The 23482-nt window shown below is 39.1% G+C and overlaps 1 protein-coding gene across 1 annotated transcript in view; it reads left to right on the forward strand.

Moving 5' to 3' along the window:
* The window catches only part of glra1 (glycine receptor, alpha 1), a 193699-nt gene that overhangs the window by 89711 nt on the left and 80506 nt on the right, over window positions 1-23482 (forward strand). Inside the window, exon 3 of the mRNA XM_084719810.1 lies at window positions 6431-6498. Within this exon, the coding sequence (XP_084575936.1) occupies window positions 6431-6498 (68 nt within the window). The remainder of the gene's footprint in view (window positions 1-6430; window positions 6499-23482) is intronic.

Raw genomic sequence — 23482 nt, forward strand, 5'->3', positions numbered from 1 at the left:
TAAGGCAGTGCTTACTAATAGTTACAGTAGATTTCTGCTTTTCTGGACAGTCTATTTAGTATAAACACTTTTTACTGTACATATACATGATGTAGTTATTTTAAGTGCCAGGAAAATAGTCCAGTTTTCAGGCAAAGCTCTGCAGCACTGTGAGGTCAAATATGTGATTTACTGCTGGACCAGATCCCCAAAAACCTCTGTGGTCTGTACGATTCCTGGCAAGAAATTTGTTTTGATATTTTGATTTTGCCACGTGAATGTATTTTTGATCACAAACTAGTAATTTGTTCCTGCAAATTAATCATATTTGCACTTGGTGTAGCTCCCAAACTCTGTATGTGCATGTTATGAAGGTTTCTGGACTGATCAGGAGTGCTGGCACCTTTGTTATTCCAAATCTTTGAGGAATGCTGCTGAATAGTAATTTGTGTTTCTTCCCAATTTTCCCATCTGTTTCTATAATCATATTTATGCTGTCTTGCAGCAGGGAACACATAAAGTTTGGCCGCACAGATTCTGCTTTTTTTTTTCTTAAATCTGTAAAACCTAAAATAATGAACCTCTCAAAAAGCAGCACAGCTGAAACGAAGACGTCTTAGCTTTCGTAGGAGAGACAGGTGCATGGCAGTGTGGTTTGTTAGGAGTGCAACAGTAATTACAGGTAGAGACATACACAGTTCAGTATGCCTGGAAAACATCTGGACAGATGTTCATGTAGCTGTTTGTGTTTTTAAAGTTTGCCAGAAGAGAAAAGTTTAAGGTTGTTGTAGCTTGTCAGGTGTCCTGGTACACAGTTCCAATGAAGTCTGTTCAAAACAAAACCCCTGGTACATGATCTATGATCCGTCATGTTTGTAGTTTGATGCATCAGACTCAGACTTTACTGTCTGATGCCCAACTGGTACTGGATTTCTGGGGCTCATACAGATATTTGGGTGTGAAAAAATTGATACAGATATACTGTACACTGTATGCCTCAAGGAGCCTTGAAACCTGTACCTAACCTAAACCCTTCTTTGATCTGTTTTGTGTTTCTACTGCAGACAGTACACTTAAATGTTGACAAGGTTGTTAATTGTTGTTAGCCAGAGCGACAATTTGCCACTAACCTGTTCCTCTGCTCCGCTCACGTTCACCGTCACTTTCCTGCCACTCGTTCTCGATCACTCGCTCAACCACATGTTCGCTACACAAACATGTTTTGGGTTTGGGTTTTTTTGGTTTGGTTGAAATAAATTCTTAATTCATTGTGTTAGATGTGAAAATAGTCCTGCAAACCATTAAATTAGCATAATAAAATGACAAAAATCTCCCAAAAAACACCAACTGACAATGGACTCAGCCAATTGCTGATAGCAGATGTGTTTGTCCAGTTGCCCAACCCTATGCTAATTGACAATCGTCCAACCATTACCAACAGAATTCTCTCTGACCAATCAGTGGTCTGCAGTGGTTTAATTCTAGCTTTTAGTATTGGCTCAGCCCATTTGGAACTTGGTTAACAAAAATTTGGATGAAATGGAGTCATTCTTTTGCTACCATCCACAACTTTTACCAATGGAAACATGAAAATCCCTGTTCTAACGTGTAACAAACTAAACTGCACTGAACTCATTGGTGGAAATGTGGCTTTTAACTTTATAACTGCTGATCGAAACATACATTCAGCTTCCATACTCCCCATTCTTCAAGCATCAGTTATTGATCACCTTTGAAGTAATTGAAGCTCTACCTCTGGCAGTTTAAGTGTCTCGCTCTCCTCATTCAGCTGCAGTATGCAGCCATTTCTCTGTAGCTACAGTGGAACAAACTCATTTCATCTGCAGCCAGTTTCATTTGCTGCACTTGAAGCAAACCTGGTTGATTTAATATCTGAAAGTCTTTTTTTTTTCCTTCCATCTTTATTACTTCATCCTACTTTCCTCACGTACTCCAGTGAGTAATCTATTGTTTGTTCTAATTAGATGCTGTACATGTAAGTCACGTAGGGAATGATCGCCCCCGGCTAGATTTAATGATTTTTTCCCTCTTAACTGTGCATCCTCAACCCTATGATTCTACTCTATAGCTTAACCACAGTTGCGTGCTTGTGTGTGTGTGTTGTGTGTTAGTGTGTGTGTCTGTGAGTGAATGACTCTCAGATGATATTCCTCCCCAGTGGCCTCCAGCAGTCCTCAGACTGTGACAGGGAGAGTAATTGGCCATCAAAATAATCCAGACCCCTTCCTTCATTCCCAGCTAGCCGCCGGCGAGTGGAATTAGACACCGAGTTTAGCCAGGGACATTAAACACAAACTCTATGTGTGTATGCGCACACACGCATCTGTGTGTGTGTTTGACCTTAAGTCACATGAACATGTACAGGAATATGACTGTGATGTGACCTCTTCATTTATTGAACAATGCATTTTGTAATCCAGCACCAGTTTGTAACACAATGTCTGATGAGGAATGGATTAAATATAATGCAATTACAGAAAATCAGATTACAAACATTTAGCTCAGATTTGTGGGAGGTGATCGAACTATTTCACAGACAAAGACCAGATAATGGTTCATAGATTTTAATGTATTTCTATGAAAAATGCAGAGTTGCACTTTTGGGCCAGCTTGCTTGCAAAGGAACTATTATGGTAAAGCATTAGCCTCTAACAGCTTCTTTTATGATCAACTGAAAAATACTGAATGTATAGAATAATGCTGCAAAACAGGATTTAATGTATTTTTATCCACAGAAGGTTTACTGAACCTTTGCAAACAGTGGATTGAAGATGGCAGGTTATTTTCTCTTTGATTGTTTGTTTTTGACGTAATTTATTAAAATTCCATCATAAACTTTAATCATATTGTAATTCAAGTGTTCTGAGAGTAAGTACTACTAGGCTTTAGTTAGGCCTTAGAAAATCTGTCTCATGACAGGAGACTTTGGTCAATCACAGGTGATTTCAGCGAGAGGTTGTTCCTATTGTGCTGTGTTACAAATGCAGATATGCGTGCACATACATTCAGATGGTGAAAGCCTTAAAAAATCCTGTGACTTGTGATAAATTTCTAATATTTCCTTTGCTTGCAATAAGGTTCAGTGCAACACACGTGTGAACATGTCTTGGCTCCACAGGGAGCTTCCTGCTCATTATGACCAATGCCATGGTGCTCGGATCAACAAGTAGCAAAAACGGCACAGTGACAAAGATTGCAGAATAACTTTTGATAGAAGACAGTCGTGTGTGTCTTTGTATGTGTGGTGCTAACCATGGAGCTTTTTTTCTCACACAAAGTTGAGCATGTCCAGTGTCCTTTACCATGTTATTAGAGTTTAGTGTGACAGTCCAATAACAGTATTTTCTTGCCCCTCACTGCTGAAACATAGTGCTGCTGAGGCAGTCAAGAAGGATGTCTAGATCAGCTTCTCATCCTGCTGTGTGACGGTGTTGCGGCTGCCTCTGATACCCTGGAGCTGCAAAGCTGTGGAGGTGCATGTTTGAGACAGCGAATCGTAGCGAGAGGGACCAGGCTAGGTGGAGAGTTGTCACTACGATGCACAAGGTTTCGCAGGAACTGTTTTTGCTGCCAATCAAAATTGTGGGTTTTGTGGAGTCCCTACAGCAGCTTTAAGTGGGCATTAGTTTACTATCAGATCATAAAACTCTTTGTTTATAATACTGTTGATCCTTATGCTTTGCTTCCTTGGCCTCTTTAACATCCAGAAAAGTTCTGAGAGGTTTGTTTTGTTTCTGTTTCCCCTTGCTTCCTTGGTGCTAAGCTAGGCTAATCATCTCCAGACTCCAGCTCCATAATTACTAAAGTCAAAGGTATTGACACTAATACTTTTTCAGTATCACGTCTTTAAAATAATACAGCATCTCTTAAATATATTAGATGCAAATTTAACATAGCCATATAAATTGTCTTGCCTGAAATTTGCATTGCAGTCCAGTAACTCTTTATCAGCACTGCTACTTGGTTTTAGTATTTAGTATATTTTTTCTTATACTAGCATTGTATCAAAGTTCAAAATGCTGGTATAGTGACAACTCTAATAGTTAATGCTCAGACATTTACTTTAGTTTCATTTATTCAGAGAAGGGACAGTGTACGTAAATGAATAAATACTAAGGCTGCACACAGGGTGACGCCCCCTCTCAGTAGCTCAGTTTTGCAACTGTAGTTTACAGAGTAAATCTCTGTCATCATCAAACCAGCAACCACCTGACTCCATGGATAAGAAGACTTTAGGTTACTTCCTGTCATTCAGCCAATATCATGTCCATTGCCTGAAAGAGATGAGAGCCCGACTGTCTGTTTGGCCGTCCTCCACGCTCCTCACCGTAACTCCACTCCTGCCGCCAAGTAATCGCATTTGTGTTTGTACAACCTGGTAATACAGCGAATCGATGGAGCGGTCGCAAAGAGACCTGAATGCTATTTACTTTCACTTTGACTCGCTCATCTGAAAACAACCTTGGACACAGCGTCTTATCTCTGAGAAGAGAGTGAAGGGGACTATTTTTGTCATTATGAATTATCCTTTGAAATGACACACTTGTGTTCATTGATACCTCCTGAGTTTGAACGACAGTTCTTTTTAAGTCTCAGAGGGAAAGTGACATTGATTTTCTCTTTTCAAGTTTTCTTAAGTTGTAATGAGATGTTTACACATTTTCCTTCTCAGTGACTCTGGAACAAACTTGCTGCTGTTGTCGGGCAGTCGGACGCTGTCGGAGTGTTTAAGTCCAGAGCGGCATCTCATTTATTCAGCACAGCCTCACAGCCTGTGTTAGAACCCACCGTACCTTCACCAGACAGTTTGTTTCACTTTGTTTCCTTCCTGCGGTCTGTCATCAACTCACTTTAGCTTTGGTCCTCTCTGCTGCTCTAATATCCGCTCACACAGAGACTGCAAACACACAAATTCACACACAGTCCACTTCAGATCTTTATCGCCTTAAAAGAAAAAAATCCCAAATGCAGCAAATTAGAATAAATCTAAAAGAGCAAAGAGCTAGTTGATGCCATATAAATCTTTGAATCTGTATCTCTGCCCAGAGGGGAGGATTTCAGATAGCCTGCTTCCAGATGCCAACACCTCTATTTTCTTTTTCTACCATTCAGATACATCATTTACAGTTCTTCTCAAGCCAGACACAGTTTTACTGTCAGAATTAAGAAGGGGATGTTAATGTTTTGTGCCATAACCAAAAAAATGTTCACAAAAAGGCAACAAGAATGGATGAGATGGATATAACTATCAAAGATGCACACAAATCTTAAATACACAAATAATGTGAAACGAAACAGATATTTCTTCTATTCAGAATTGCTCATTATTATTCAGAAAAAGTTATCTCTATGGTTACCTTTACATAAGTAAAGTTGAAATTATGACTTTATCTCATAATGTTGCCTTTTATGTCATAATTATTACTTATCATTGGGACATTTTTTGTTTCACTGGGCTTCCATAAGAATACTTTTGTACTTTTACTCATATTTTTGAACACCAGAAATTTTACTTGTACTTGAGTAGTAGATGAGAGCTTAGAGATGTAACAGTACTTGTATTTGAGTATAAATTTTCAGGATGTTTTAGACTACAGCAGACAGCAAACTTGATCGGCCACACACATCGAGGAGATGAAGAGGAAGAGACAGCGTCTGGACACTTCATCATGGTTTACAATGCATAGTGACAGACATTCTCCATGGAGAAGTCAAGTGTTTACCTGTGTAACTAGAACAGCTACTCTAGTCTGCAGTGTATAAGCCAAAGAACTGTGCTGTAACATTAAGATATGTGTCTATAACTGGATGTCAATCAGTATAACAACTACTGAAGATGTTGATATGTCAGGGCTATGTTTGAAGCCTGTTCCAACCCCCCAACTGTCCAAAAGAAAAAAAAGAAAGAAAGAAAACAATCAGTGCAGCTTGAAATTGGCATATTTCTTCAATCGACATGATTAACAAGTTAACTGCTTGTAGCAACCGCCAGAGCAAATTAACCCCCCTTCCCATCAGCTAGCTGCACAACACAAACACAATGTCAGACTCATTAATGAAGAGAAACTAAAATGTCAGTGCAGCCTCATTATTAGGCTATAAGATATAAAGGATGGTTGGGATGATAAAGATTGATTTTGATTGATTCTGCTTCATGTACATGTTGTTGGCTGAACATGTTTGACAAGTTCATGAGTGATTCTGTGACGGATCTGAAACAAACACAACCTCCTATCACTTTTAACAACATTAACCTCTGCAGAGAACAGTCTATGTTGCTGTTTCTTACTCCAGCTACATGTTTCTGAGTATCTGAACTGTTTTTTTTTTTCTTGAGGTGTTTTATTTGAGTAAATATTTTTTATGTCAAAACTCGTTGTGATGGAGTCTAACTTCTCCATCTCTTTCCCTCTCTTTTCCTTCTCTCCAGGTCCACCTGTAAACGTAACCTGCAACATTTTTATCAACAGTTTTGGGTCCATCGCTGAAACAACAATGGTAAGCTCAGTTATTCTTAACATTACTTTGTAATACAGCTCGGTGTGTAGATTTTGCTACCACTTACTCGTCACTTGTGTGTGTGTGTGGACGGTTCGGCAGTTAATAGAAAATGTCACATCTCATCGCTGCTCCATTTCGACTTGGGTAATTTTTCCCTGAAAAATGCGATTAATTGGAGATGTGATGCTGGCGCTGCGTCCAAAGTTTCATTTTTATTTGCTTTCAAAAAATTAAAAGCCTGCCGCCCTCTAAGTGTTTAGAAATGTCTCTGCCTCATTGATCCTGTCTCCCATTCCAAACACTTCATTTGAAAGAGCGCATCACTGCTGCGGCCATTTGCATAACAACTTTGTGGCGGCGGCACTGTCGTGCCTGTTTGCAAGCGATGGAGGGGAAATTTACGCTTATTCATTACACAGAAAATCCATTAGTGTTTAATATAACTGAACCATCAACCTTCACAGAGCAACAAGGCATGGTAACACTGAACTGTAGTGTGTGTGATCTCGGCAAACATGGCATCCATGAGTGTTGCTAAAAACGAAGCACGTTCACCACTCTGAGCTAAAACACATGAATCATGTTTTCATTCACCAAATGCATCCAGACAGTCAGCTGTTAAACCTTCTGCAGGGACATAGCTGCTGTTAAGGGCGTGGAGGTTGTGTCCTCAGTGGCGTTTCTGGGAATGAGTCTGATTTTAACAGCCTCGTGTACAAATACACAAAAAATACACATGGTTCATTTTATAAGGGAGTTTCTGCTGTCTTGGTCTCAGTATTTTCCAATTTGCCAGACTTTTCCAAACCAAAGGTATAAAAACTGTGTGAATGTGGTTTGATCAAAATGGATTGATGACATATTTTTTGTTTAAATGGTTATCTCTTAAAGGAACAGTTCACTCAAAAATGAAAATTCAGTCATTATTTACTCATCCTCATGGTGACTGAAGGTCGGGTTTAGTTTTTTACTACATATAACACTGCTGGAATTTGACAGGATAACACTGCTGGAGAATCTCCCAAACAATGGAAGTGAATGGTGACCAGTTTTTAAACTGAAACACAGGCTCCTGAATTATTTTTTCTTTGTTTTCGTCTTCAGTATTTCTTGATTTCATGTACAAATGCACTTATGTTTTTATGTTCTCACTTGTTCCACACTCTGTTCTGCATTTGCTCCCTCTGCTCTTGTAACCTTTTCCCCTCTGTGTGTAGTCTTGAACTGTCCACAATCACATACTGTTAATGTTTGCTCTGGTTTTGGCTCCAAAAATGATCAGAATTGACAGTATTTCTCTGTATTTAGGAATGTACAGCAATTTAAAATTCTAAATGATGCACAGAAACGAGTCCTGCTAAAGCAACAAAATCACAGGCAAAACCCAAAATATCTCCCCCACCAGTACCTCTCTAGATTTGGCAGATAATAGTGTATTTATAGAACCCCAAGCTAAGAAGCTGATTAAGAAAATTGGTTTTGATTACCTTTAAAGGTTAAGATTAAAGGACAGGGCTGATGATGTTCTATATTTATTTGAGTACCACACAATCTGGTGAAAAGTCCAAAACCAACAAGTTGATCCTAATAAGAAGTATGTTCTGTGCATTTAAAGCCTGATATTAGAAGGAAAGAAGGTGTCATGTGTATGGAAGTGAAATTAAAAAGAACAGAGGTGAATATACAGAAGAATGAGAGGAGGGAAAGATACAGAAGGAAAGAAGGAAAGGCAGATAGGAAGGCAAAAATGTAAGGGGGAGATATAAAGGGACTTCTAGAGAGGAAGGGAGGATATCCCGAGTTGAACCTTTCCACAACACACTGACACACACACACATACACACACACACACACACACACACACACACACACACACACACACACACACACACACACATGCCTTGAAACTGCTGGCCGCTGCAGATCCTCGTCATGCAGAACAAATTCCAGATTTTCCCTCTTGCAGAAGCCGAATCGATCCTTGTCAAAACTGAGGAGGGAGGGAGAGATGGAGGGATGAAGAAATGGGTAACATGGACAGATGGGGATGACTGAGGGAACGGGCAAATAATAAAAAAAAACTCTGCAAGGAGGAGCAAGTGATGATGTTAAACAGAGACAGAAAATGAGGAGGAAGAAATTAAAGAATTGAGCCAAAACCTGTGCCAAAGTCCCACATCACAACCTGGTTAGCTTTTGCTCCATTGGCTTTGTGTGAACCAATCGTCACGTCACCAATTGGTCTGCGGACTTCCGTTTTGACGCATCAAGTTTGGCCATCTTTTTTTTTTTTGCACGCTCAGTGCCAATGAGAGTATGCAGCTGGTTGGAGGTGAGCAGTTCTTGGTTTTGGCTCATCCAGTCAGCAGGAAGTAATGGCACCCTGTCTTGGCCACAAAGTTTCTTGTGACAAAAGAGTCACTAAAATGTTGAAAATATTTGAGGAGAAAATTAGGCAATGAAGTAACATAATATTGATCCATATTTAATCAACACGGCCGAGTGTGACCGTTTGATCTGAGTTTTATGAACCCTGTCTATTGTTGTCAGTCACACAGTAGGCCTGTCCTAAATAGAATCATAATTTACAAAATGAACATCAAGCTGTAGTGAAGAGTTGAATTGAGTGATTGAAGCCATAAACTCTGTTGTTTACTGAGGTCATAAATCAAATGAGAGGTTAGCTCATTTTGCCATAAGAGTACATACAATCACACTTCTACTACTACTGCTTTTTGCAACCAGTAGAGTCGCCCCCTGCTGGTCATTAGAAAACATGCAGGATGCAGGCATTTTTCAGACCCAGAAGCACTGTCCACTATTTACATACATTCTGTGGTGATTTCTTACACAGACTGCACCCAGCCAAAAAAAGAAGTTGATTCCTTCTTATTTAAGGCGTGTCAGCTTATCAATAAATATACTTATATCAAAGCTTGGAGATGTGATCTGCTGCCCTGAGGACATTTAATTGAGGAGTTTTAGCTGGTTTTAGCCAGGAGCATCTGAGCAGTGTAGGTCTGTTGGTCCACCACTTCTGTCCAGACTGATATATTTCAACAAATATTAGATGGGTTGGGCCAAAATTTTGTGCAGACATTCACGGTTGTACCCAAATGATTTCGGTGATTCTAGATCAAAGTTTCCACTTATCCTGTTATGTATCTCAGTATCTACTGGATGGCTATGTATCCCCTGACTTGCCAGTAGTAGCACCAAATGAAGACCAGGGACATAGTAAATGACTCCCACCGATACACATCGGTATATTAGTGCATTGTCATTATGAGCATGTTAGCATGTTGATATTAGCATTATGCTCACTCCTCATGTTTTAGTGTCTGTAATTTATTTAGCACCTACCCAATTTCTCAATATTAACACATCAGATTGAAGCAACATTTTAGCAGGTGGTGAGTTTATGGCCACAGCTGTTATTCTGAATTTTTACTATTTTGTAGCATCACTACTTAGCAATTCTTGAGTATATTGTAAAACTGTTCATCTCTTCTTTGCTGCTTCTGCTCACACTGTACATGCTGTAACAAGGGCTAGGATAATTATTTTCATTGCCGATTGATCTGTCGATTATTTTCTCAATTAATCAATCAGTTGCCTGATCCATAAAATGTTTGGTGAAAAATGTTGATCGGTGTTTCCTAAAGTCAAAGATGGCATCCCCAAATATCTTGAAAATATTCACATTTAAGAAGCTGAAATCAGGAAATTTTGACTTTTTTCCTTAAGAAATTGCTCAAACCCATTAATTGATTATCAAAATAGTTGGCAATTTAGTTAATGATCGATGCGTAATTGATTGATAGTTGCAGCTCTAGCTGTAACATTGTATGTCCATCAGTTCTGAGTGTGGGATCTCTTCTCTGTTTCTCTTTCTGAAGTTTCTCCCCCTAAAAACTGACTGACTGACTGACTGACTGACTGACTGACTGACTGACTGACTTTTATTTATGTAAATAGAATTAATTTGTCAGAGCTCAGATGTCATTGGAGCCTCTGATACCTCTCACAGCAACACGTCAATCAAGCGCTGAACGCAGGGTAACCTCTGGATGCTGAGGCTGAGTTGGCCCCCTGAAGACCACAGTCAGTGTTGTTGCTCTAATCTCTCAGAGGGTGGATTAGAAGCCAAAACAAAGTACTGAAATAATTGGATTTATCAGGTTTTATCAAAGCAGAAAATCCATTTTCAAGCTCCAGAGGCAGAGCGAGCAGGAGAGTGAGGACACTCCATGCACTCACGGTGTTCGTTGTAGTGTGTAGCTCCCTTGCTTTAAGCTTGGACTACAGTATCCCTACATCTTCAACATACACACACACACATGCACAGTGCTGCTGGGGCCGGAGCACAGTGATAGATGGAGTCAGTAGAATGGCGCAGTGCGTGTTGAAGTCCCGGCGGTACACGGTTTTATTCCTGTTTCAGCGCTCTCCCCGCTCGCTTGCTCACTCACGCTTTCTAGCTCTCTCTCTCTCTCTCTCTCTCTGTGACACACACACACACACACACACACATACACACATAGATCGACATGCAAGCCCTTCTCTTGCTCGTCATCCCTCGCTTTCACTCGTTTTCCTCCGCCCTCTTCTCTTCTCTTTCTGAGAACACACATGTACTCACACCACTTCATGCTTCTCTCTCTGTGGAACACACACACCATCATCCCATTAACTAACTTTATAACACACACACATCACATATAGATCATGGTGACATCTATATCTGAACCATTAAATAAAATCTTTTTAAATAAAGACATTAAATATCAATACAAAGGAAAAAAGGATAAAAATATAAAAGTAGAAAAAGCCATACATATCCTACTTACATCTCTTAAAATAATTCCTGAGCCAGATCAATTTCATGTACATATTTCTTATTATTGACAAGCTGAAAACACACATTATAATTTCTGAATTCAATAATAAATATTTCAACAAATGAAGAAAATTAAAAAACTTTGCCTTATCAGTATGAAATTCACCTGTTGGCAGTTCCTGTATTAATAATTCTCCAATTTCCACCACAATGCTTTTATGTGTGAGTGAGATCTTAAGTATGCCTTATATTTACCAGGGTCTGACTGGTGCTGGGATTTTGCGGCCAATGCCAATGGGAACACTGATAACAGGGAGAGAAAATCTGTTATGCATATATCAACTGGTATTTTTTATTTTTTATTTTTTTTGCATTGATTCCTCAAAAGTGGCAAACACCGTTTTCTCTGTTCTGAAAGTCTTGGGGAGTGTCTGCTCCACTGTGTCAGTGTCAAACACCACTATGACCTGAAACATGGATGTTCCACCAAGCAACTTAACTGTCCAGACATGTTTGAGCCACCAGAGCCAGAAGACGGTGACAGGATGGTATGTTTTTTTCTTCTGTGTTGGGTTGCTGAAGTGAGCTGAAATGAACTGCTGGGCTGATTTAGATTGAGAGAGTCACTGAAGGTACGTTCAAAACTGACCATTACAGAGGGGGAGGCAGTGTTGTTTGTGTGTTTTTAGGGCTTATTTAGTGCCAGAACCAGAACATCACCAAGCCATGTTTCAGGTTCGCCCAAAAAATCCTGAATGCTAAAATTACAACAACACATTAAATGTTTCCACATGTTTTCAGCAGCTATGTTCTAACAGGTGTAACATGTTTAAAAAAAAAAACTCCTTTAACAATAAACTTTATTGTCTTCAAAGATATCAGGGCGCTTAAACTGTGAACTTTCAAATGATATTTTTAATATTTACAAATAACTTTAAATGAAAAAAAAACAGTAATAGAGTGAAACATATGTATTTATTAAACCTGGATTTAGAAAACTGAAAAAATATACATAAGATGCTGCTTATAAAGCTAACAAATAAAAACAATATCAAACAACATGACAATAACGAAACTGACCAATATTGTTCAGGCTCTATTCTTTATTGAGTCCTAAGGTTAGATATAAGATACATAATAAAGATAGAGTTGATAGGATATATACACCTTCCTAAATGTGAAATGTTGTAATAGACCACTCTCAACACACAGCTCTCAGACTCTCTATCCTTCACACACAGAAACCTTAATCACTTTATTTCTGTGTGTGTCATCTCTCCCTCTTACACTCACACACACACACACACACACACACACACACAGTTATCTCGCTGCTCATTCATTCCCTCTCTCACCCTCCATGTGAAGCTCTCTGAACACTCTCTCTTTACACTCAGTAGTATTTCCAGCTTTATCCTTCATTCTGTCCCTCGTCTCTCCTCAGCACCATCATGGTTGTAGTCATCCTTAAAGGGAGAACAATAAAGTTGCTTTCAAATATTGTTTCCTAGAAAGAGTTAATTGCTGCTGTATTAATGGAAACCCCTCTGATACACATAAGAAAATATTATATAATTATTAATGTGTGAATGGTGACTTTTGTCCCTGAGAAGTAAAAGCAGAAATAGCGTGACTTTGTTGCAGCTACAGAAACAGCTGTAGTTGTTGGTTTAAAGGGATTTTGTTCCCTGAGGACTGTAGTTCAGTAAGCTTCTTTAACTGTAACCATGACCCTGATCTTTCACTAATCTTATCCAGGTGGTTTTATTTGCCTAAACCTAACCAAACATTAACCTCAGAGACACCAGATCAGAACGCTCAGATGGCTCATTTTCATCCCCCACATGACTAATTTGCCTGTTTAGTTTGGTGAACTTAAAGCAATGTAACAGCATTTCTTTTCTGTTTCCTTCTTTTTATAACATTGCCATAATAGTTAGATATAATGCAACAAAAGAAAGAAAAATACATTTCTGCTGTGTGACTGTCAGTTAATCTATGTGTCTGTAGACTTTGTGATCAGCTACTTATTGTTTATTGTGTGTGGGAGGCAACATCAGTCACAAAAACAACAAGGCAAACAAGGTAAAGTACAGCACATTTCTTTATCCCCCACTTTCTGTTTTCCTCCTGTCAACCCACTCCACCCCGACCCTTGAACCCCAACATGATGAACCAAAGTGATAGACCTGCGAAGATTAGTCAATTGATCGATCAGTTGTTCAGCTGATCAAAAGAAAATGATTTGCCACATTTTCTGATAAGCAATCACTTCTGTTGTTTTTCAAGCAAAAATCAGTAAACATTTACTGGTTTCAGCTTCTACTCATCAGTTATGATAGTAAATGAAGAGTCACAGGGTTTTGGACATTTTGCCAGAGAAAAGAAGCAATTCAAATAATTGCAATGAGTATCTTAAACCATTTTCTGACACCTTATAAAAGGACCTTAAAGGACAGTTCACTTCCAAATCAAAAATACATATTTTTCCTGTGGCCTGTAGTGCTGTTTATCCATCTAGATTGTTTTGGTTTGAGTTGCAGGGTTGTGGGGATATCCTCTCTCCAGTTTAATTGGTCCAGATGGCACTTAGAAATACATCTGAAAAACTTTCTATTAGAAAGAGAGTAGTTCCTGCACATTCTATTACAGAAAGAAAGTAGTTCCCATATGAAACTGCTCACAAGGTCTGTGGTTTATCTTGAGGTTTCTGGAAAGACTCACTGCTTTTGAATTTTTCAAAAGTGTTTTGTGGTTCTTTGCGGATAATAAGATGAGTGCTATTAAGATTATTATTTAATACTTTGTTTTTGGGGGGAACTGTTCTTTTAATAACTAACCGATTAATCATGAAAATAGTTGACAGATTGATCGAAGAAGACGGTGACAACGATAAGAACACAAAAATAGACACAAAAACAGCAAACAAACAAATAAAAGTACACAGTACAAGCTATCCGTTCATTCTGACCCCAACCCCCTGTTACCCAGGAGTCCCATAACCATTATAGACATATAGATGCTAGATGGCTATAATGATGCATACCCCTTAATGTACAGTACTGTGTTGCCTTGTTATCTTTCCCAGACGTCCCTAATTTTTTTTATTTCCATTTTATTTTCATCACTTCATGTCCTTAGATAACAGTAACTGTAACAAACCAGGTTTAATTGCGTCAGTGCTTGTTGAACGGTCAAACTTGACATTTGTCAGAATCACTTCAAGATCCAGTGAGAAGTTTGCTGTGGAAAATTGATTTGACGCCCTACAGTGCTGCTGCTGCTGGCGGGGGTGTTGCTCAGTTTGAGGCCACACAATAAAAAGAGCATCTTCCTCTCCCTCAATGCAATGTTGTCTGAGCAGAGCAGATGTGCTGCCATAATGTGTGAGCCTCCGTAACCTCCTACCTCCTCCTCCTCCTCCTCCTCCTCCTACCTGAGCAGCATCCAGGGAGCCGGCAGGATGTTATGACAGGCGTGGAATTAGAATATGGCTGCTGATGTTTCTGTAGATTTTTTTTTGTTGTGGTGTTGTTGTTGGAGGAAGGAGATGAAGAAGACGAGGAGGAAGATTGCAGTCTTTCATGCGTGGTTTACTGCCTGAGTTTAATACATGCTGAAATGAGTTTGGTATTGTGTAAGTACAGCATTTCCTCTGCTAATGGTTTCATAGCAGCGTGGCGGTGGTGGATGGTAATTTCAGGGTTGCATTTAACAGTCCAACAGCCTTATGTCAGGACATTAAACCATGAGTATGAACCTAAAGACGTCGCGCTTTTTACTGCACATATTGCCAACGTCCTGCAGCACTTTTCTGTCTGTCCTCAGACGGAGGAACTACAGTCTCCTCAGCGTCAACAACATTTTTTAATAAACCTCGAATTAGTCATCAAATCGCTCCGATTCTAATTCATTCCCTGAAATCATTAACTTCCACCCTCAAATTACTTTCCCCTCATTTGAATCTCAGAATGCAGCACCATCCATCCCCCCATGTCTGTTTAATGCACTTAATGTGCATCCATCTGCAACCATAAGATGCCGCTGACATATGAAGCTCAGGGTTTATGGACCAGAAGACATCCACAAACCGACCAGTTTTTCCATTAAAAAAAGGTGATGTAAGCTCACAATCTTTAATCTGAATGAAAGGGTACGAAAGTTAATATCAGTGTCTTGCAGGCCTCTTCTCTCTGTAGTATCTCTAATCTCATTACATATTTTTTTTTTTTTTTTTTTTTGCAACAACTGTAATGGATTACAATTACATCAATTTTGTGATTTACAAAAATTTACAAAGGGTCCAGTAATCTTAGAAGGCTAGCTGCAGACAAGTTTCAGGACATTCACACGCACACACTGAACCACAACAGATCACATGATCTCATCCAGGCAAAAACAAAGGTACACTCTGCAATTCACTGAATATGTGCTGTCACTAAATATCTGAGGTTTTCTGATCTTACAAGAGATTTGTTTGCAAGTTATTTTTGTAAAATTGGTGCAGGAATTACATATATTTAATTTTCAATGTTTTTGATTTGCAAGTCAGTATATTTTATGCAATTTTTCCTTCTATTTTTGTCTTTTTAATGCAGCCCATCATCACCAGAAAAACGTGTGTTGGTCGAGTGTACAAGCAGCTTAATCTGACTGATTTGTCTGTTTACTGTTAAGCGGTGGCCTCTGGTAGGTGTAGTAAGTTTCATATGAGTGAGAAAATATACATAGAGCTATTTTACGTAACTAAGGAGTTTTAACCCCAACCACAATATTTGTAACCTGACTTACATAACATAATGTAGTCAAGGTCTAGTAAAGGTCCAGTAAAACTGTTGCTGCTGGTCACGAGGAGTTGTCATTTTCTGTTGTGTAGGTATGACGATGTGTTATTTTAATGCGTTATGTCACAGTTTAGTGAGGTTTTCCTCACCACTGTCGCCAAGTGTTTGCTCATGGTGGGCACTTTTGGGTTGCTAGAGACAAGAGTAGAGTTTCGACCTGCTCTATATGAACAGTGTCCTGAGATGACATCTGGTCTGATTTGGCACAACATAACTAAGACTGACTTGATATATATGACCTAAAATTAATTACTGGGTCCTTTGTACACTTTGAGATTGGGAAAAGATTGTCAATTTTGGCCAATCCTACAAAACCCAGCATTTTTATAAATGAACTACAGTCAAGGCAAGCCAACTACAACAGTTAAAAGAGATCATCGTTTGGGTTAATAAAAAGCTAATTGCAGAATACTATTAGAGGTGCAGAATTATAGAGCTAAATTATTAGGATACTGGGCTGAAAAAAACATTTATAGTTTGAGGGAACAAATTAGTGTTTTGATGGAATTAATGGAAACATTTTAGACCATAAATGAGTAATTTCACAGAGTAAATTATTTAAATTTCAGGCATCAAATTAAATTGCATCAATTAAAATTCTATTTCCCTCTTGGAGCCCCAGAGTTAGAAATCCTTTGAACAGTTTTAACATAAAAACATGACTTGATGCGTTTACCTTTCATCTCTCTTGCATTACTCATCATGCCTTTTACTGAGTGCCATTCTAATGAAACTGGTAATTGCATAAGGTAAAACAGTTCACCCAAAAATGAAAATTCAGTTATTATCTACTCACCCTCATGCTGACTGAGGGTCAGGTTAATTTTGTTGCAGAATCTCCCAAACACTGGAAGTGAATGGTGACCAGTTTTCAAATGTAAAAGCAACTGGAAAAAAAAAAAACATGAAATGCCTCTGCTACTGCTTGTCTGGCATAATCCAAGTCTCCTTTTCACACCACACACACACAGTTCAGACACTGTGTATGTTCACATGAACACGGCTTCAAGCTAAGGATCTACAGTGAAGATTCAGGCTGAGAACATGGTCTAATGATGCATGTTGGGGCTTTATGAGACTTGGATTACCCCAGACGAGCATTATGGAGGCATTTTACACTTTTATTATGTTGTTTGGTTTTTTATATTTAAAAACTGGTCACATTTCACTTCCATTGTTTGGGAGATTCTGAAGCAAAATTAACCTGACCCTCAGTCAGCATGAGGTTGAGTAGATAATGACTGAATTTTCCTTTTTGGATGAACTATCCTTTTTCTTTTGTTTACCTTATGCAGTTACTGGTTTCATTAGAATGGCACTCAGAAAAAGTTCCGTAGTAATACGGGAAATACTCCTAACACAGTACATGCTATATAGAACTCAGTAACACAGAGCTATGGGAACATATGTCCACAGTAAGACTGATGCTGGACAGGTGTGTACAGCTGCTGGATGAAGGAGTCTGCTGAAAGAGGAATAAAGAAATGGCTGCTTAAGAGTTCAGCAACATCACAACATTAATCTTTGTGTGAAGTCGGACTAATTATCTTCATCTTTAGGGATTCCATGGAGGCCATTTTCTGACTTTTGCTCTTTCATGTCTTATGTCAAACCTCGTCAGGTTTATGACTGATGATGGTGGTGTAAGCTCGTACCCTTCCTCTGTATTCCCTCGTTCCTTCTCTCTATCGACAGACACTCCTCCTCTCTGCGCCATTTCAGGTTGTTTATCATATTCTCGAGCTGAAGAAAAGGCGACTCATTCATGAAAGGTCAAGCTCATTTGTTTCATGTGAGATATTCAGTCTAATAAACAGTGATAAACAGCGAAGGGGTCTCACTGGGGCTGATTGCCATGTGACTATATTTCACGCACACATGCCGCACCGTGGCTGATTGCTCCTTTAAATGCCACCCGCTGGGGCTGCTGGCATGGCCGTCCGTCGTTCCTGCGATGCATTTCTGCTACGCCATGCAGCTTAATAATGGCTGCAGCCTGGCCGCAGTGGCCGAGCTCCATATTTGGAGAATAATTGACAATTAGGGGGATTGAGGAGCGAGCTAAATGCCACCCCATGCTGAATACAGACACTCCGTCTCTGCGAAACAGCGACTGGAGAACAGGCGGTGGAGGTTATACAATGAATCTCTGAGGGAGCAACAGTTAATTTCTTCTACCTGGATCGATTCTTAATTCCAACCTTACCTTAACCCAATTCTAGTTCTATCCATCAAAACAGCCCTGTGAAGAGGTGAGGGAGGACAAATTGTCTCTTTTCACTAGAAAAATGACACTGCTGCTGTTTTGGTTAAACACTTGAACAGTTGGTTGCTCTCAGATACATCAGCATCAATTTGATCTCAGAGAGGAGGAGGTGATTTAAACACCCTGTAACACCAGAAAGAATGTTGTTATATTTTAACTCTCCAGACACTCACACCAAGTCATTCTGGAGACAAACACATCTCTTATTCTTCCCCCTTTTTTAATCATTGAGTAATTGAGTCATAAAGACTTTTATTTATGGTGTAATGCAGACAATGAATTGAGGAGTCTCATGAAAGAAGCTATTCTATAATCTCGGGGTACAGCAGCAGATACTTCTGTATCTCTTGCCAGACAGCAGCAGGGTGGACAGGCTGTGGCTGGGCTGGGTGTTGTCTTATAGTATCCTCCAGCCTCCTCCTTTTTTCAACACTGTTGGGGAGCTACGCTTCCTTTGTCAAACTGTGCCATTTGTTTACATGAGTCGGTAACCGTCTTCCTGAATCATTTCTGCAAATTCGATGTGATTTAAGAACATTAAATAGTCCAAGTTGGTGGGGAGGCCCTGGGACAATCATGAATTAAGCATTCTGGTCTTTCTTAACCATACGTCTATGAGGCAATTTATGGGGCCCTTGGGATCTTGGGGCCTAAGGCAATTGATGACCTTTGCCTAATGGCAAGTTCCACCCTGTAGACATATATATGTGAAGCCCCCAGAAAGAGCACCAGTCGTTGAAGCCAGTTTGACATAGTGGCCAAGCAATAAAAGGATAACGTTACCTGATGTACTGTGGCCCAAACTGACTTTTTCCCCATAGAATTGTGAAAGGAGCAAATATTTTTTTTTTATAATATTACTATCAGAATTTGGTTAATTTGGTCCAGTAACATTTAGAAAGTCTATGAGAGCCATTAAGTTATGTTATTCCATTCAAGTTTATGGAGGTCTATACAGGAAGTTAGCCACCGACCGAACAAAGCCCCTATCACACTTGCTCAGTTGTCCATACAATGCAGAAGCTCTCAGAGAAATTTACGACACAGACATGCCATGGGAATTTCATCAGTTAGAGTGTAATATTGCGGGGTAGCTATAGGCACCTGGAGGAAGAATGGTGAACCCAGTTTTATTCCCTTGCCGCAGTAACAGCTCACCCGACATTAAGGTGTCCCCAATAAATACAAGAAAACAGGCCGGCTAACCTGCCGACTCTCTGAACTTGTCTTCGCGTTAGCTGTTCTGTGTGAACATGCCCTGCATCTCTTGCCTCCAGATGAAGACAAATTGGCATGTAATGTAACAACGAACACACAACCACTACTTTTTCCATACCCGAAAGTATTACTCAGCTAATACTCACACCTCCCTTAATAAAACCAAAGGAAAACACTTATACCCAGCATTACAATATTATATCATTGAACATTAAATCAATATATCAATCCAAACTGATATATTGTGACACTCCTACCATAAACCCCTGAAATGATGACAATACATGACATGACTCATTAAAGTTTGGTTGAGAAAGGTGAACATTTTAGTGCTTTTTATCTAGAAGAAACTTGTATGTATATATATATTTTCTAGACCCTAGCACACATAAAAAAGTAAAATTTTATTTCTACAACAGATGCATCTTTTTTCTTTATTGTGATTTGATGTAGGTATGTTTTCATAGTAGGGTGTTTCTGTAAGATTTCAATCCAGTATAGCTTTGAACATAGATGATTCTGATAGGAATTATGAATCTGACACAATGTTATGTTTGATATTTTGAAGTATGGCTTTTATATTACTGTATTTTATATATTTTTTTCTATGTACGTTATTGAATTGTTAATGATTTTTGAATGTTTATCACCCCGGGTGGTTTGAATGGTTAACCACACCTGTAATCTCAGAGCTTCTCAGTGTGTTGGTGTGCATGATGGATAAATATGAGTGTGGTTGCCATTTTCTAGACATTCTGAACTGACAAAAGCTGTTTGTTTCCTTGCAGTGTTGAGAGTAATGTCTTGAAACTATGCGCCCAAGAATAATGATTAATTTCAGCAAAAGCCCACAAAAGACATTCATTTACATTCAAGCAATGTATCTTTACATCCTGTCCCAAACCCTAACCCTAAGCATTCTGTTGTCTATTCAGAAAACAGATTTATTTTTCAACAGTAACGATTTTGGAAGGCACAGACAAATTATGTCCCCCTGCTGATGGTCAGAAAATGCGGTTACAGTTTGGATCAATCAAACCCTTTCATGAAGGAATATGGGAATTGATTGTTGGGTCTACAAAAGCACAGGAGATGGTGCTTTGTGTCCTATTTCCTTTAAACAGTCAGCCTCAGTTTCTGAGAAGTTTTCCCAACCATGACCTCGATCTTTTCAAAGTAGTTTTAGCTTTTAACCCAGAGAAGTTGACTGATTGCCTTAAAAGATTTAAGTAATTAATCATGGTGACGGTAATTTGTTAAAGTGAAACTGACTACAATACGAGTAGTTTTAAAGTCAGTTCAATACATTAAATTATTTCTACTTTTTTCTTTCTAAGTCTGCAGTAAAGTTAACTTTTCCCCCAAATAATCACCTCAAGCTCTATTTTCATTTAATCAAAATTGTGTCTAAAATGACACCCAAAAAACATTAGTTGTTGTTGACATATATGCACAAAACATTTGATTGATGATTATGGAAGACACTAACAAGCTATTATGTACGGGTACTGAAATATTTACATCTCCAGAAACTGTTCTGACTCTTTAAAACTCACTTTGTCCTCAAAAATATAGAAGTGCAGTGTACACACACAGAGTCAGACGTGTAGGAGATGTATTGATCTTCCTCTTGCAGTTAAACAGCGTAGGCTGAAGGTCTTAAAGCTGCACGGTGGAGCTTCATTTCCAGGCTGCACTCTGGATTTAACCTCGAGTCGGCTCGGATTCCAGCTGGATGAAACCTTTTAAAGCCAAAACTGAACACCTAAACCTCTGAGTCTTTGATTCACATCAGTAAAGAAAAGGTCAGCAGCTTTCAAAAGTCAAACATTTGGCTACGGTTTGATTCATCTGGGATGTACATGAGGACCTCAGGATATCGATGCATCAAACAAATTGTAGAGAAATGTTTAGTGGAGAGTTTGGGTTTTGTAAATAATTCCAATTGATAAGGGCTTTTTTCACTAAATGTACTTTGCTACAGACTTACTTAACCTTTGTTGGATCCATGAATGTTTTCTTCTTTCAAAATATTTCCTGGTAAAATGTATCAGTGGCCAGGTGCAGATAAACTCAGAAACAGATAAAATGTTCTTAGTATTAGATGATGGAGCATGGAAGAAGTCATACACTTTGGCACACTTGAAGACAAATTGTCTGGATGGCAGCATATGTCGCCCCAAAACCTGAATCTGCCTTTGAGCATCAGTGAGGCCTTCACAGATGTGACAGTTACCCATGATGCCACAGGCACTAACACACCTCCATACGATCACAGTTGCTGTCTTTTGAAGTTAGTGCTGGTAACAATCTGGATGGCCCTTTTCCTCTTTAGCCCGGAGGACACGATGTCCATGATTTGTGACAACAATCTGAAATGTGGACTTGTCAGACCACCACACACTTTTCCACTTTGCATCAGTCCATCTCAGATGAGCTCGACCCTAGAGAAGTCTGCAGTGTTGTTGTTGATGTTGTTGATATACAGTTGTCTTCCTCTTTGCATGGTGGGGTCTTAACTTGTGTTTGTAGATGCACTAAATAAACTGTGTTTACTGACAGTAGTTTTCTGTGTTTTCAGTGTTCCTGGGCCCATATAGTTATATCCTTCATACAATCATGTCTGATTTTAATGCCATGCTGTCTGAGGGGTCAAAGGTCATGGGGATTCCATGTTGGTTTCCAGCCTTGCCCCTTACATGCACATTCCTCTGGATTCTCTGAATCTTTTATTGATATGGACTATAGATGGTGAACTAAATGTTTTTCAGTAAATGCACACCTGTCAATGCAATAAGTTAAAGGAAGTGAATACATTTTCAGTATAAAAACCCATTATTTCAAGTTCAGTAAATTCAAAACAGTAATAAATATATGTGTCTATTAATCTATTAACATATTTGTGTTTTAGGGACCTTTTTAGGGGCGTATATCCCTCATTAATCAAAAAATATGAGTTAAATAAATACAAAAAAAAAAGAATATTCTACTAGCACCCAACATTTCTAAGTTAGTTGAACCTCTAAACAAAATTCAGTTTTGACTACCTACTAAAAATAATTAATTTGAGCATTCAGTTTTATAGTGTAGTTTCAGCGCTGGCAGGATACAAGTCATGATGTGAAGGCTTTATCTCTTGTGCCTGAGAAATCCATCCTCCTTATTGCAACAACAGCCATGAAATCCAACAGAAACGTGTGTTATTATCTCTTCTTTGAAGGCTCTGTGACTGTATACATCCAGCCCACAGGCCTCATCTTTAAAAAACGCTCTATAGCCCCCTATCTTCTGTTCATCTATCCGTCTGACTGTCTTCCCCCTGTATCTCTCCATCTCCCTGTGTAAGACTAAAGAGGGAGCAGCAGCTCAGTGACCTTCAGCTGCTGCAAAGCTTTGTACCAACTCTACACACATCCATCTGCCTGTCTGCGTATCCCTCTTTTTCTGCCAATATCCTTTTTTTTGTGGTTTTATTTTGTAAAAAATTGCTGGAGAATTAAAAAAAAAAAAACCTTACAAAACCTCCAAAATTAAATAGAAAAGGCTGAGGAAGATTTGAGGCTGCACGCTGGCTCACAGGCGGGAAAAGGATCTCAGATATGGCTGGAGGCCACAACTCACCATGATCAGTAACATCTCTTACATTCACATAAAGGAGAAAATGACATATGGATGAAGACCCATAACCACCTGCTCATCCATCCGCAAAAATCCTGTCCATCACTCCATCTCTACATCTGCCGGTATCTGTCGATCCATTCCTCCGGCTGGAGTTACAGCATCTTGAGTCAGCAGTGCAGTGACCCTTGATGA

This window comes from Lutjanus erythropterus, chromosome 5 (genome assembly GCF_056507025.1).
Source record: "Lutjanus erythropterus isolate fLutEry1 chromosome 5, fLutEry1.hap2, whole genome shotgun sequence".
Classification (NCBI taxonomy): Eukaryota; Metazoa; Chordata; class Actinopteri; order Lutjaniformes; family Lutjanidae; genus Lutjanus; species Lutjanus erythropterus.